The sequence below is a fragment of the Alosa alosa genome, chromosome 4 (assembly GCF_017589495.1).
Source record: "Alosa alosa isolate M-15738 ecotype Scorff River chromosome 4, AALO_Geno_1.1, whole genome shotgun sequence".
In the NCBI taxonomy this organism is placed as follows: Eukaryota; Metazoa; Chordata; class Actinopteri; order Clupeiformes; family Clupeidae; genus Alosa; species Alosa alosa.
In genome coordinates this window covers 24,617,081-24,633,070 of record NC_063192.1, presented here as the reverse complement: position 1 = coordinate 24,633,070, position 15,990 = coordinate 24,617,081, and the positions used below count along the sequence as shown (strand labels likewise).

The 15,990-nt window shown below is 44.4% G+C and overlaps 1 protein-coding gene across 1 annotated transcript in view; it reads right to left on the bottom strand.

Moving 5' to 3' along the window:
- The window catches only part of LOC125293318 (IQ motif and SEC7 domain-containing protein 2-like), a 74,822-nt gene extending 61,749 nt beyond the window's left edge, over window positions 1-13,073 (bottom strand). Inside the window, exons 1-2 of the mRNA XM_048241184.1 lie at window positions 10,146-13,073; window positions 6,247-6,273 (exon numbers count right to left, since the gene is read on the bottom strand). Coding sequence (XP_048097141.1) covers window positions 6,247-6,273; window positions 10,146-10,630 — 512 coding nt within the window. The 5' untranslated portion in view covers window positions 10,631-13,073. The remainder of the gene's footprint in view (window positions 1-6,246; window positions 6,274-10,145) is intronic.
- Window positions 13,074-15,990: the final 2,917 nt, after the last annotated feature.

Genomic DNA, 15,990 nt, shown 5'->3' with positions numbered 1-15,990 from the left:
AAACCAGCTCGCCATGCTAGCATCTTCCATAGAAATGTATTTTAGCACAATTTAAAGAGATGTTCCAAGTAGCCTGGGGGATTTTTATGTGATTTTGCAATGATGATTGCAATAATCATTTGACAGCCCCACAATGCAATTTACTTTTTAATTTTAGTATTTTTAAATTTTCAATAAGAACATCACTATGGTTAATGCAGTAACGAAATGGTAGGCCTATTATTATAGGCTATTGCAATGACTTACCATTGCACAATTTAAATGTGTCCATTCAATTCACCGTACACAATGACCATAGTTATACATGCAGGGAATATTCAGGTTTTAAATGTAGCAGCGATATTCGGTTTGCGGCAAATACCGGATTAAATTGATTGATGCTATCAGAATGAGTTTACACAACTTCGTAGCGCCAAAAGCGAATATTGCTGTTGAAAACCGGGTTACTCCCTGCATGTAAATGCGGTCAATGACGACTCCACCGGCGGCGATATCTGTATCTCTGTCGTCGGGAAGGCTTTGTATGCATTGTTCACAATTTTAAGACGTCTTTTCATCTGCAATGACTCCTATAAATTCCATAAGAAGTGGCATTCCTGTGCGTCGGGTTTACGTTCAAACTATTTTTCTGGTGAATAATTATTTCGGACTGAACTTGGTGAAGGGAGGTTTCACTAGGCCTATCGTGAGGCAGCGATAAACTTGATCATCATCTCGGGCTCGTCTGATCGGGTTTGCTGCTGCCAGCGCCCGAAAAAGGCAGTGGGGAGAGGGACATTTATCTCGGCCTATGTGACCACACTGTAATGCAACTACTCTGTTTATCTGACGGGTCTCTGACCTCTCTCTCTCTCTGCAGCACATGCATTTTCAAATTTACACACAGGCACTGGGCCACGGGCAATCAGAGGAGAGGTCCCGCCCTTCACTATCTGTGATTTGTTTAAACCACGATATTGGCCAAATATGTGTCTGTTATTGAACCATAGGTAAAGTTTCAATGCGGACACTTTTTCCTCTCGAATAGAATAGTTGGCACCGGTCGGGTGCCCTTTTTTTTAGTCGCACTTTTGAAAAATTAGGTCGCATATGCGACCAAATTGGTCGCACTCTGGAGCCCTGCATACACACACACACACACACACACACACACTTGGCGCACACAAGTTCGCGCACACAATGTACACATGACCCCCAATATCTCTCCTTCATCTTTGGCTAATCAGCCATTTTAATCATACTCACCTTTGATCCTATTCGCCCATGCTTGCCATTCTGCATTTCCTCTCTCTCTTTATCTCATTCTTTCTCCCTCTTTCTCTTTCTCCTTCCACTGCCAATACCTCTCCAATTTTCTTTCTATCCTCCCTTTTTCCCTCCCTCTCTTTCTGTTTTTCTCTCTACCCTTTTTTCTTTCCCTCACCCACACTGATCTTCACATACGTAAGCACTTGTGATAACTCACCACATTCCCATAGCAACCATTCTTCTGGTGAGACACACACACACACACACACACACACACACACACAAACACACACACACTCTCACACACGCTTACGGCACAAACCGGAGAGAGAAGGCAGCTCTGTATGAGTGTGCATGTCTATTTCTGTGTTCCTGATGGGTTTTAGGGTACTGGACACTCAGTAGAATCCGCTCAGTACTTCGCGTGTCCAGGTCAATGTGTTTTGTATGTGTCCATAATTATTCACTATTCCACCATTCAGTACCACACAATTCTTAAATCATGACTACAAGTAATTGGACAGGTGGTGGGGTGTGTGTGTGTGTGTGTGTGGGGACGTCTTTTTTTGTCCAATTACTTGTAGTCATAATTTAGGAATTTGTACCCCACTACATACGCACACCTCATCAGAGTGAGTGATTAAAACATGACTCATGAGTATCCTAGCCGGCGCTTTTGTCCACCCTGTTGGTCCAAGTGCTCGGTCACTCGGTCAGCACCACCAGTTCTCTGAGTTCACTTGGTTAATTAAAGCTGCCCCCTCCCTTCGCCCTCTTCTCTTGGCCCTGGCCTTTTCGCACCACAGTTTGATGAACAAAAAGTGACACGGCAGAACATTCCGGCAATGGCCCTTGGCCTGGCGGTATCCAAGCGGAGAGGCGTGAGCAGGACATGGCTGTCCGAGGCCACTGCTTTGGACCGAGACCGAGCACTGTCAATGTAATTTCATTTAAAAAAGGAAAGAATGCAAAAAAGGAGAAAAAAAACTAAACTCTTTGTGTTGGTGAGGCACATGATGTCAAATGACGCCAGGGGAAAATGTCAAAACGCCTTGGCCATGCTGCCAATTTCACCTACGATTATTTAATTTAACTCTGACACGAAACCCTCTCCGAGTCCCTCACATCACATTATAGCAAGCCAGGTCTCTCAGCTTCCCCCTGTCATAGATATTCAGATCAGGAGACGCTCACCACATGGGCTGTAATGAACCTGATTTCCTGACATGAACGCATGACTGAGCCCATATAATCTGCTATCACACACACACACACACACACACACACGCACACACACACACACACACACACACACACACACACACACACACACACACAAATCTCCACAGCAAGTAACCCTCACAAGCTTAAATTAATTATTGCAGAACAATGTTAAAACTACTTAGCGAAATGATGGCAGTGGAAAGAGCCTTGCATGTGAACGTATGTATACTACTGTACGTGTGAAAGATGGAATACTGGAATCACCTCACATCACCCACTTCAGTCGGAGCACTGCACTGCACCATTCTAACCACCGCCGGTGGAAAAGCATGTTCAATGTGAGGTTGGTTCACAGAGACTGTTCAGAGGTTAAAGAGAAAACAAAATGTTGTATGGCTATGCTGTGCTGAGAGAGACAGAGAGAGGAAGAGAGAAGAGCCACTGACTCAGTTGTTAAGGGCAACAGCACAAGAGGAGGAGGGCAGTTGCCGCAGTAACTGGAGCGATTGATGTTTGACTGTGGTGTTTTCTGAGACCTGCACACGCGGCTGATTGTGAGAGAACTCTGAGAAACATGGCCTCTCCTTCTCCAGGACTCATGTTCCCTCTCTCTGTCCCCTGTCTCTCCTGCACTCTGCATTTCTCTCTTTCTCTCCATCACTCTTTGCCCTCCATCTCTCTGCCCATCCTCAGATAGCCAAATATACAGAGAAAGAGAGAGAGAGAGAGAAAATTAGTGAGGGAGAATCCTTTGGAAGCTTTTTCTGTAGGTCAAGACTAGGGGGAACTAATTTATCACAATGCTAATCCTATCTCTGCCATTTTTAAATTATTCCTGGCACCGTAAGCTATATGAAGGCAGACATGTAAGACGTATGGGTCAGCAAAAGTCAATATCAACCCAAAATCCCCTGTTTCCAGTGTGAAATAACCAAGTTGGGAGTTTTCATCTCATTCCATGCGAAAACCGCCAGGGACTAATCATTTCTTGGCAAACAGCGCAGCGTGTTTAAGATTAAAGTCAACCATTTCAGTTTTACCATCGAAACATCAAGCGGCTCCATATTAGAGAGTAACTGCACTGCAATGTTAACAACATGCCCAAAAGAAATAGCCTGGAACCCCAATTCACACACAAACACACACACACACACACTAACACACACAGGAACACACATACACACACACCCAGGATCACACTATGCTGGGATGAAACAGTCTTGGTATGTGTGCCTCGCCCTGCCTCTGGGCAGACCAGTGTGGAGCAGCAGAGGCAGCAGCAGCAGCAGCAGGCACAGGCCCTGAGGTGGATTACTACTACGCCTCGAAACAGAATAAGCCTCTTGGGTACTCAAACACAGCAGTGGAACAAAAGGCTTCGGGCGGTCCACTGGTGAAAAGCCTAAAAGAGCGTTTTTAAATGGGGAGGGGAAACCCTACGGGGAGCATCCAGCGCCACACAAAACGGCACGGCTTGTGTTCTTTATTATTCTTATTATTATTAGTAGTATCATTATTTCAATGGGAGGAATAAGGTTGGAGTTAGCGTTGAGCAGTGTTCAGATTTAATGAATCAATGTGACCTTTCATTACGGGGTTCAGTGTTAATAATTGAGTACTAGCATAACTCAGGCTGCATTATTGGGCCCCAAATAAGGATCTTATTTATCATGGTGTCTTTGCAATATCACTAGTAAGTGGACAATTCAATTTGCATGACAGAAAACAGTAATGGAGGATGGGAGAATGAAAACGAAGAGATTGTCTGCCATGGTGGCATTGCAGCACCCATTTTATGGTCCTTTATTGGGCTAATTTGATGTCCTTATCCTTCACCATAGTGTGCGTGACCTTGTTCTTCATAGTCGTGCAACCGTATGACAGTGGCAATGACAAGTCCTGCACAAACGAGTCGCCAGAGAAGCGTTTATAAAAACACAACCGGTTAAGCACCACGGATAGCAGGCACCCTGTCGCTGTTACACAACAAGCAATTTATTTATTTATTTATTTATTCGCTTTCTTTTTTTTCTTGCAATAGATTTCATCTGAAGGTGTTACCATGACAACACATCATTTATCCTTCAGGATTCTAGTTCATTTCTATCTAGAGCTATCATGGAGGTTTTAAGACAGTCATGACTCTGGACCGTGGCTGAGATATGGATTTCAATCATGAGAGTAAGGGTGGAGAGTGCACAATCAAAGTGCCTGCAAGAAGGCTGACATTTCATACACTGCAGATTATGCACATCTGACTAACTCATTTAATTATGCACTTCGACAATCAAAGCAGCCACCTAACCCATATCAGAAACACTAACATCTTGAAGGCCTTTTAGCAACGCATAATTAACTGTCATCAAAAGTCACAATAACGTATCAAACGTAGCCTGGCCATTTGCCATCCCCTTGGTACGCTTCGCTTCTACAAGGGTCTGGGATCTCGGCTATTGACGAACGTTTTCAAGCTGGATGCGTGGACTCTGTAGAAGTTTGAAACGATTGGATCTGATTTCACTCAATCGTTTGGCCGTGACGTACAGTATGTTATGCGCCAGCTCGATCGTGAAGTGAATTGCGTGTGCTGTCACCTACAACAACCATTCCCCACCAGAACGAACAAGATGGATGTAAATGACCGATGCCGGCTTTGCGATACAAATGTAAAAGTTAGTGGAAGAATAGCAAATAGCAGATTACTACAATAACGCCGATGAGAAGTTAGGAGACGGGGAGGCTGATATATCGTTCCAAAACTCCGGTAGTTTATTTCCTATAGATGTACAGGCTAGTGCACGGGCAACAGGAGGTGTCCACTACAAAACAACAAACTCCCGGACACCTCCCCCCAATCAAAACACATCAGAACTCATTGACACATTCTATGACACAGGAGGGAGAGGGAGACAAAAACACTCGCACACGCACACGCACACACAGGCCGGAAAAACAGAAGACACAGGGGAACACAGGGGAAAGCCCAACACGGGGGCAAATAGCCTCGGCTTTTGCAATTGTCAAAGCTAGATGTGATCATTGAAAACACGCCGCTTCATTCATACCGGGTCTGCCGCACATGCTGTAATTTAATATCGAGGCTACTGCGCGATACAAATCAAACGTTTCCCAAATCCCATAGGGAGTAGGGCCACGACATCTTTGCCCGAAATAAAATGTGTTAAACACTCCTTTTGTTCGAACTTCAATTCCTGAATATTTGGAAGCGTAGCCAGCACGGACTGAATTGCTTCATTAACTTATGCCATTGCCAACTCCTCGAGGACTACAATTCAAACACAGCGCAGAATCTCGACGTCGTCTCTCACAACTCCCGCCTCCTGCTCGCTGATTGGCTCGGAGTCGAATTCTCCATTGCGAGCGAGGCCAATGGCCGGAATCCCAGACAGAGTCATGGAGGGAGAATCGAGCGGAAGTACGTAGGAAGACAAGGCCAGGCTACACACACACACTTTCATGTGCATTTCATCACATTCGAACATTACTTGCACACTCACACCCACAGTTTAATATTCCACCATTCCTGGATGGGTCACAAGGGAAATCAATGGCGAGGACATTATGCATTATTATTGACCCACATAATGCCATACATTTCCAGAGACATAACTCAACTCCGGCGCTGTCTAATTCCTGTCCTAATCCAGTAAACCTTCCCTCTAAACTGCTGTCATAGGCACCGCAATGCTACTCGGTGTCTGATCCAGAGAACAGGTTGGAAAGAGCAGGGAAAAGAAGGAAGAGGATACAGACCTGCCCTTGTTGGAGTCTCCATCTGGCCTATGGGTTGAACAGGAAAGACATTTACAAACGCAGGAACAGACAGACAGAAACAGAGAGACAGAAAGGGGGGGAGAGAGAGAGAGACAGACAGACAGACAGAAAGACAGAAAGACAAGAGACAGAAGAGGTTATTTACAGCAAAATATGATTTCTCAATGTATCAACAAATAAAAGCAAAACACAAGGAAATGCATTGAAATGGAGAGCAGCAGAGGTCAAATGAAGGTCAAATCATTACAGCACTCTCCTCAATGTGACTCCTCAATGTGACTGAATATGAACACAGTTATTTTTAGAAACTTTATTACAGTGTGGGGAAGCACTGCATGCTCGTTATATATGAGGAATAATACCTTAATAGCCCTTTGAGAGATGCATAATCAGTTTAAGAAATAATACAGAGGAGGAAATTAAAAGTTATTATAATGCCATCTTCAACAATTGAAGCCACTCATATGCTTTACAAAGACATGACAGATAATTTTGTTATCAGCAATTAGAGGGATCCTTTATAGTAACAGAGCCAGATGCGTAGTTCACCAGCCCATAATATGCAAAATTCCTTGCTAAGTTATTGGATATAAAAATCAGCTAGGTCTACATTACAAATGGAAATAATATGTGGCTTTCCATGTTGTTAGGCGAGGGAATACTTGGCTAAATGGCTATCAGCATAATGGCGGACATAGAGGGAGAGAGGGAGAGAGAGGACAGTCAAAGCGGCAGCTAACACTGCAATATATATCACTGATCTGATGAGCTGTAGGGACCAAGTGGAGGAGGGGGGCCAATAGGTGAGTTTGATTAATAGTTCAGAATCAATTTGGTCATGGGTATAGGGAGTCCCGATCGACATGACATCCAAGTCCCCTGATTGATGTTCTACTAAATTGTTACCATAACTGTATCGCTCACTCTTTGACAGTGAGGGTGGATTACTCATTTGGATCATATTCATGGCAGTAATTGCCACCTACTGTGGACAAGAGTAATTAAACTCAGGTCACAGTAATTATTCCTGATTAAAACCCCCGCCCCCACAGAACACGGATACTCATAGTATATGTCACTGCAGCAGTGCATGAAGGTAAAGGGATTTATCTCATGTATGTAAGGCGACACTATTAAGTAATAAATATGTATACTACCATAGCATACGAGAATAATACTGACACCAAGTTTGTTTTAACTTCCAGCTTTACCAACAACTGAGTCAGAACTTGAATGGGATAGCTTGGCAATTGCTTTATTTTCAACTTTTCAGTTGTTATCTATACAACTGAAATCTTTAGAGACTGTGGACAGCGTGCATAGCAAGTATTGGTGGAGTGTAAGAGAGAGAGTGAGAGAGAGAGATAGAGAGAGCGAAGGAGACAAATAAAAATGTATGGTAAGCGACAGATAAAATGAGAGAACAGACAGGAAGAGAGAGAGAGATAGAGCAGCGATAAAGGATATATTAAAAATCTAAAGAGAGAGAAGAGGTGGGGTGAGAGAGAGAGAGAGAGAGAGAGAGAGAGAGAGAGATGAGCAACTGCAAAAGAGAGGGGGAGTAAACGACCCCCTATGACTCAAAAACAACAAGGAGCCCACAGTGGTGTGCCATCTGCTCAGCTCGATGGTGGGAGGTGGGGGGGTGGGGGGGGGGGACACAGGAGCTCCAGGAAATCAAATGGGAAACACTCTGCAAGGGGAGGGGGGATACACACTGTGAGATCCCCCCCTTAAACACATTGGTAAAGAAGACCTGGACTGAAATTCTGAGCTTGAAGTCAAGCTTGTGAATGAATTCTACTTTGGGTGTCTGGTGCTACTAGGACTGTGTGTGTGTGTGTGTGTGTGTGTGTGTGTGTGTGTGTGTGTGTGTGTGTGAGAGAGAGAGAGAGAGAAAAAAAAGTGTGTATGTGTGTGTCTGTGTGTGTGTGTGTCTGTGTGTGTGTGAGAGAGAGAGAGAGAGAGAGAGAGAGAGAGCGAGAGAGTGTCTCTGTGTGTGTGTGTGTGTGTGTGTAGATAGATAGATAGATAGATAGATAGATAGATACTTTATTGATCTTTATATATATCACATATGATCTTTCCATATATCACTCTTTATGTGTGTGTGTGTGTGTGTGTGTGTGTGTGTGTGTGTGTGTGTGTGTGTGTGTGTGTGTGTGTGTGTGTGTGTGTGTGTGTGTGTGTATATTTGTGTGTGTGTGTGTGTGTGTGTGTGTGTGTGTGTGTGTATGTGTGTGTGTGTGTGTGTGTTTGTGTGTGTGTGTGTGTGTGTGTGTGTGTGTGTGTGTGTGTGTGTGTGTGTGTGAATGCCCATGTGTGGTTAATGTAGATGTTCCAAGGCAAGAAGGAAGACCTGCTGTTGAAATGACTAATTGCATTTGCATGTATTTTTTTTATCTCTGCACGGTGGTAGCAAAACAAATAACTCCTGCCATGCTCAAAGATGCAGTTAATCAGAGAATCTAGAATCTCTGCCTACTCCATAAAGTCCCTGAAATCCACAGAAAGACAAAAAGACTATCAGCTTCTGGAATCACGAGTTAAAAGCTACATGACTTGAGTATTATGGCGTGAGCTTAGATGGAACATGTTTGATAATAAGAAGGATCACAGCCTCTCTGTCGCTGCCCAGATAGAAAGAAAGAACCTCCCCCAAGAGAAAGGAGGGAAAAGCACTTGATTTATCTGAGCAAACACAAAGCATTTAGCTAGTTTCCCATTTGAGAAGAGAACCACGAGAGAGAGGGGCAGAAGGAGAGGAAGAGAGAGGGGGAAGGAGAGAGAGTGCAGGGTATTTAACTTGCATGGTCTTTCTCGATGCCTCATCTCCATGTCAGTCTCCCACACACACCGGAGCACAGCCTTACTCTCCACTGCATATTAATCACAACTTTCCTCTCCTACACAATGTGAGCATCATCCTACATACCAATCTCACTAAATCTCCAACACAAAATGGCCCCAATCCTTTCTCTAAGCACTGTAGCTCTCTCTCTCTCTCTCTCTCTCTCTCTCTCTCTCTCTCTCTCTCTCTCTCTCTCTCTCTCTCTTTTCTCAAGACTTGGTGGTACATTTTCGCCAGGCAAAAAATCAATCAGACACTAAATACCAATTAATCTGTTTCAGACAGATAATAAGGATACTGATCCCACAATGCTGTGCCGCGTGCTGTGTTGAGCAGGCAAGCACAGAAACGTAAGCCCAAATGTTTTAGTTTCTTTCCCCTCTTTGGTCTACAGCAACTTCTGAAATGCCACTGGCACACAGCTAGTGCATCGCTTTCTTTTCTGAAAACTCGAATACTTTTTGTCCACTACATTGTAGGCAATTGTAGAAAATGTTGTCTGAGAGTCTTCCTGCTGGGAATGGTGTCTGTCTCTGCACTCACATCCTGAGGAAATGACTGTTGTTGCTTCATGTTGGAGTTTATCATTAGCATTTCTCATCTCTAAGCCTTCTACATGCTACACATGGAAAAACCCTACCAGTCCTTCATTATGCATGTCAACTGCTACAACTCTATCACATGGAATTACTCCCCACTCCAGTGAGCAGAAACATACCATAATGTCAGTGAAAATGTATGCTGTGTGTGTAAAAAGTAGATTTAGATTTCATGGCACATGAAAAAAGACCAGTGATGGAAGTTTTTGTCCTTGTGCAATGAACACCATGATGTTATGTCTTGTAATGTAATGCACCAATGCAATGGACCAAGAGACCTTAAGTGCAGTTGATTAAACATATTCTTACTGGTTACTCTTAGTTATCCTACGACATTTGTAAGAACTGTAATCAGCCCCCATGTCCCTTGAGGTCCACCCCAGAACCCAGTCCCAGTGATGCAGTGAACGGCCCAGAGGGGTACTCACTGTCTGTGCAGAGTGGCGGCAGAGCTGGTGCTGGAGGTGTCATTGCGCTGCAGTCTCTCCCTCTCCACAGCCACGGTTCCTGGCGGCACCACCCGGCTCAGGGCGCTGTGGGTCCGGCGGTCCCGCGGCGGCACCGGAGGCGGGGGTGGCGGCGGCGCCGGGATGGGCACACTGCTGTTATGGGCCTGGATGGGATGGATGGGATGGATGGGAACAGGAGGCGGCTGGCACGCGTGGCCGACGTGCCCCACGACGTGCTCCGCGACCTGACCGGCGCCGATGCTGTCGGACACGCAGGGCTGTCGGTCCAGCTTCAGGTCCTTGTTCTCCTGGCTGAGGCGGTCCAGTTGGACCTCCAGCTCCTCGATGCGCCGCCGCTGGGTCTCCAGAAGCTTCTGCTGGCTCTCGATGATATTGTTGAGCTCCAGGAGGTACTCGACAGCCCGGTTCGGGCTCTCGGGGCTGCCCTGACCTCCGGCATCCATGGCTGAGGTGCCCTTAGACGATGCGTTCGCTCGCTCACCTCAGAAAACAAAACTTTTCACCCCTGAGTTTGGCGCTCCCCCCCCCCACACGCTCGGTAAGTGGGGGGGAGAGGGAGAGGCCTGGAGGGGTTTAGAGGCAGAAAGTTCTGTCTCCCTCTGTTTCTTTCACTCTCTCTCTTTCTCTCTCTCTCTCTCTCTTTGACGCACAAGAGAATCCTTCCCCAGTCTATTAGAAATTATCACTCAAAAAAAGATGGATACTTTCATGAGGCAATAACCCATACAACAAAATCCCATGCAAAGCTTTAACTAGAGAGAAGGGGAAAAAATGAAAGTCTTTGACAGACCGTTTTTCTTTATACTTTCGACATACTTAAGTCCACACGTGTAGGGTATCTACAGTGAGTGAGTGAGTGTAAACAGTCACAGCTGGGAGGAGAGGCATTTGTGCATTCCAAGTCCATACACACGTGTTTGGGGGGAGAGAGGGCTGTCTGCTTTCACTTCCATGGTTCACAACACAAGAGCAGCATCCAATACACAGCTTCCAACCAAAGTCCTGACAACTGACAGGCAATATCTGCCAAAGGTCTGTCGGATGGTAGCTCCGAGGGCTGGATGGGAGGTTCAGAGAGAATGCATCTGTCTATACCCTACTGGCTCGAGAAGCGCTCCTTTCACATGAAGTTAAATGTCAAATGTCCCCAGAAGAGCAATGTTTTTCCCCCAGTATCCACTCTTCGTGAGTCATTCCTTGGAGAAGTGGTTTCGGGCCATTTCCAAGAAGCCTCTGAGCCATTCTTTACACAGTGATGATGACGAGGGAAAGGCTACAGAACAAGGGCAAAAGTTGATCTCCCCCCCAAAAAAAATCCACTGCAATACCAAATTAGCTGGTTGATGGTTTGCGCATGTCTGAGTGTATCTGATGCCGAGCTCTACCCACCTCCTCCGATCACTCACTTCATCTCCTGACTCCCTCCGTCTTTCAACTCCCCTTCCATTCCCTCTCTGAACATTGCCTCTCAGCTCAATTCCCCTAAATAGGTGCTTGAGTATTCATCTAATTTCCCACACCCACATTGTTTGCATTGTGACTCTTCCTCCATGAATTCACAAAACCATCTCCAAGAAATGCATTACTACATGCATCACACTGTCCATGTGTACTTAATCTTCCAGCTACATACATACTAACACCGCTAAGTCTTCAGAAATCTTACGGAGACCCCTTTCACAACCTCTTCTCTAATGTAAGCATCAACTGGACCTGCCAGATTTGTACTTTTTTTTAGGTACCTCTCTGAAACGTTCACTGTACTATTCTTGTTTTCAATCACAGCTCAGACGCTACACTTTTCATTCAAACTGAAATAATGTCTTTGCGCACGATTATACTTCAAATTTCCATATTGTCTGTCCAAGGGAATGGGTTGAGAAATCCTGAATCCTAAACTGGTGTGTTTCCCTTTGCAGTCAGTACGAAAAAAGGCAAAGGCCCAGGGAAATTATTATTGACCATGTATTAACATATTGCAACGCTTTATAGTAACCTATCACCGACTACAGCTCTCTATGACTTTCCCTTATCTCAAGGGATTTTCAATGTAATAAACAACTGAGAGAGATTTTTCTATCTACAATTATTCCGTAACAGACGAGTGTAAAGGTGTCTCTGGTGCATTGATCCAGCTTAGTGCAATTCCGCCTCTGCTGAAAAACGCAGGATACAGCGAGGGAGCAGAGACTAGCCTACTAAGTCCAGGCGCACCGACACGCAGCGACTGTCCACTACACAATAGAATTACATTTGGATGTAACAAGATATGCTACCTGATACGAACAGCTAACATAACTTTCGCAGACACAGGATTCACCGACACTTTGAAATCAGTCCTCATTATTGTTGTATATCCTTACGCAGAAAAGCTTGGTAAATGATATCCCTTACAATTAAATCTTTCACCTCTGACAACTAACAGTATGACTACATAAATTGGGCAAATTAACGCTGTTGATATTTACCCCCCTCTTCTTCAATGTGAAGTCTATTGAGATGATGCATTGGCAGAAAGCACTAGTCCGTGGTCGTGTCGTTGTAAATGCATCTGCGATAATGAGTTTGCCTCTTCCCCCACGGTGTCTGCGCGACTCAGCTGCACCTGCCGCTCCGCACCGCCATTCTGTTGCACCGCAGACTGTCCAATTGCGCTTCAGTTCCTCCTACCCCTCGCTGGCTTACAGTGCTTCTGCTAGCCGCCAGTCCTCCAACAGGAGGATGGCTGCATGCGGCTGAGCTTATTTGGGTGAGTCAGAGGCGAACGGTTTATCTTTCCTCCCAAAATCTCAGATGCTGTGGATGGCAAGTAACGATACATGATAGAGAAACTAACCCCCATGCGTCGGCCATTTTGGAACCAATAGACACTTGGCTCACCGGGGAAGGCTCCGTGGCCAGAGCCGAAATGATTGCAGTCTCTCTCTCTCTCTCTCTCTACCTATATCTCCTGCTCTCTCAAACAACTCAAGATGCAAAATGCGTGGTGCATTGACTCTGCAGAAAGCAGAGATTTGTCCTGCAATTCGTTTCTTTCCAGTCAAACCCAGCGCATCGGACATTTTCCCAGTCATTTGATTCTACAGGCTTATACCAGTGGGAATAACACCATAATATTAATGAAGTGAAACTATAATTACTGATGCAGGTGTATTTCTTACATTTGCCGTTGTTATGGCAACTCTAGGTGAATGCCAGTCATTTTTGCAAAGGACTCACTCTGATGAGAACCTGTATAGGCTAACTTAAATCAGAAAGCTAAAAACTTGAGGCATGTCGACCTCAAATTTTATAGTGCTGTGTTTATAAAGCACTACGATTCAATCAATCATTTATCAGCAATCTATATACATTATCTAACATTTTATTTCAGTGTTTCATCTTTTCAGTGTATCAAATGTAAGTGGTTTAGTTCCCACTCTATCCTTCTATAGCCATGTTCCACCTACACATTTTCTCCTCAGCCCACGCTGTTCTCTCTCGTGCTCGCTAGCTCTTTCTCACAGAAATGGGCATGGAAACACACTTTCTCCCTTTCTTTTTGCCTTTCACTTAACATTACTCTCATTACTTGTCACACAGCTTCTCTTCTTTACTCTTCACATCATTTATTTTGCCATCTCTCTCTCTCACACACACACACACACACACACACACCTGTTCAGAGTTGTTCTTTCAGACAAAACTGGAATTCACAGGATAGAGGAACATTGTTAAACAGGAATATAATATGCCCACACAGCACTAACTGCTAGAGATAGAACAGTTAGCACTGAAGAAAGCTGTGGTCAATGAGGCAGCCATACTGTATATCTTTGTAGGACTATGAAGAGCTACTGTACAGCGACTGTGCTCATCTTTAAAAGCTCACTGATTTTAACATGGAGGCTATGGTTGATGTGAATACAAGATATGGAGTGATGTTATCCACATTTCAATGCTTCAGTGATTCATTGGGGCACTTGTACACTTGCAGGTTGTCCAGCTGCCTTGACTTGTCACAGTTCAGGACGCATGGCAGTACTCATTACATACTCCTCAAATATTATAGAGGTCATGCAATACATTACCGAGGACAGACAAACACATAATAGATTAACACACACACACACACACATATTCACATGACTGCATGGGAAGTGGTATTGTAATCTTTTCACATAAGGAAGATCCAATAGTAAATGGTCTTTAAAGGAGAATTCCGGTGTGATATTGACCTAAAGTGTGTTGAAACATGATACCGAGTGTGAACGTATGTCTCATAGCCCATCTCGGCTTGTCCCCTGCACTCCAAAATCTGGCGCTAGTTAGCCGATGCTACCAACAGCTTTTTCAATGGTGGTGCTTCGGCATCGGGCTAGCCATGCAAATAAATCACTGTTTTACACCATTTCTGAGGGCTCAATGTATCTCCACACTTCATTGGTAGACTTCGAGGGGCCCTGACATTTAAAGCGAGACATTGAGAACTTTGAAAAAGCACAGGTAGTTTACTTACAAGACGATTTATACAGACAGTATCTTGATGAAGTTTAGCGTTTGCAGCCATCTTGAATTTAGTCACGATAAGTCGGCGGCAGTAAGAATGAACAGGTATGATAAAGGGATCAGATTCCAAAATAATTCTGTGGAAATGCATGGATTCCAGTTGCTGCTACTGGAAGAAACTGGAATCCATGCATTTCCACTGAATTATTTTTGGCTGCAAACGCTAAACTTCATCAAGATACTGTCTGTATAAATCGCCTTGTAAGTAAACTACCAGTGCTTTTCAAAGTTCTCAATGTCTCGTTTTAAATGTCAAAGGCCCGGAAGTCTACCAATGAAGTGTGGAGATACATTGAGCCTCGTAAATGGTGTAAAACAGTGATTTATTTGCATGGCTAGGCCCGATGCGAAGCACCACCATTGAAAAAAGCTGTTGGTAGCATCGGCTAACTAGCCCAGATTTTGGAGTGCAGGGGACAAGCCGAGATGGGCAATGAGACATACGTTCACACTCGGTATCATGTTTCAACACACTTTAGGTCAATATCACACCGGAATTCTCCTTTAAAAATGGTCCATGCTCCTCTGTTGTTCACATTTAAACAACCACTGTAATGCATTTGTTCACTATCCAAAGCTCTCCAATAAGATTTGATGAATTGTAAGGGAAATATGGCCAAACAGCACATTTCCACTCAAGCACACAGCTCTGCAATCAAGCATACTGAGCTAGGTTGTGTGGTGTTTCATCATATCGCCATGTCATCAGATTCTTCCTCTTTTTTAAAATTGTTCCTCTTACATAAAGTCTTAAGCACAGAATATGGTGAAACAGCCAACAGACCTCTGGGAATGCATTTATATGCATACTGCAACTGATCTCTCGACATTTGAGTTCTGAAAGATTGTTTGTAAAAAAATGATGTACGGATTGTACACACAAAAACACTTGTACAGTACTGTATCTATATAACCAATCAATATTTGGCTTATTTTGATTGAACATGGACATTCTGTCTTTGTTAGGATGAGATAGTATTTTCTGGATTATTAAAGCATGAGAGAGAGAGAGCATACTCTGGGCCATAACACTATTTAGAGAGTAAAATCAGAAAAGATGTGAATATTCAACAATAAGGCCCAAAATACTCTGTCTATGCCATAGGCCAGGGCTTTAGCGACAAGCACAGTGCTCCAGCAGAGACCCAACACTGGCTTCATCCAGACCCTAGAGATCACACATGCAACAGGTGCCAGACACTCCGTTAGGTGCTGCAGGGGCGATGTACAGTATCACACAGTGCTTATGGGTTGG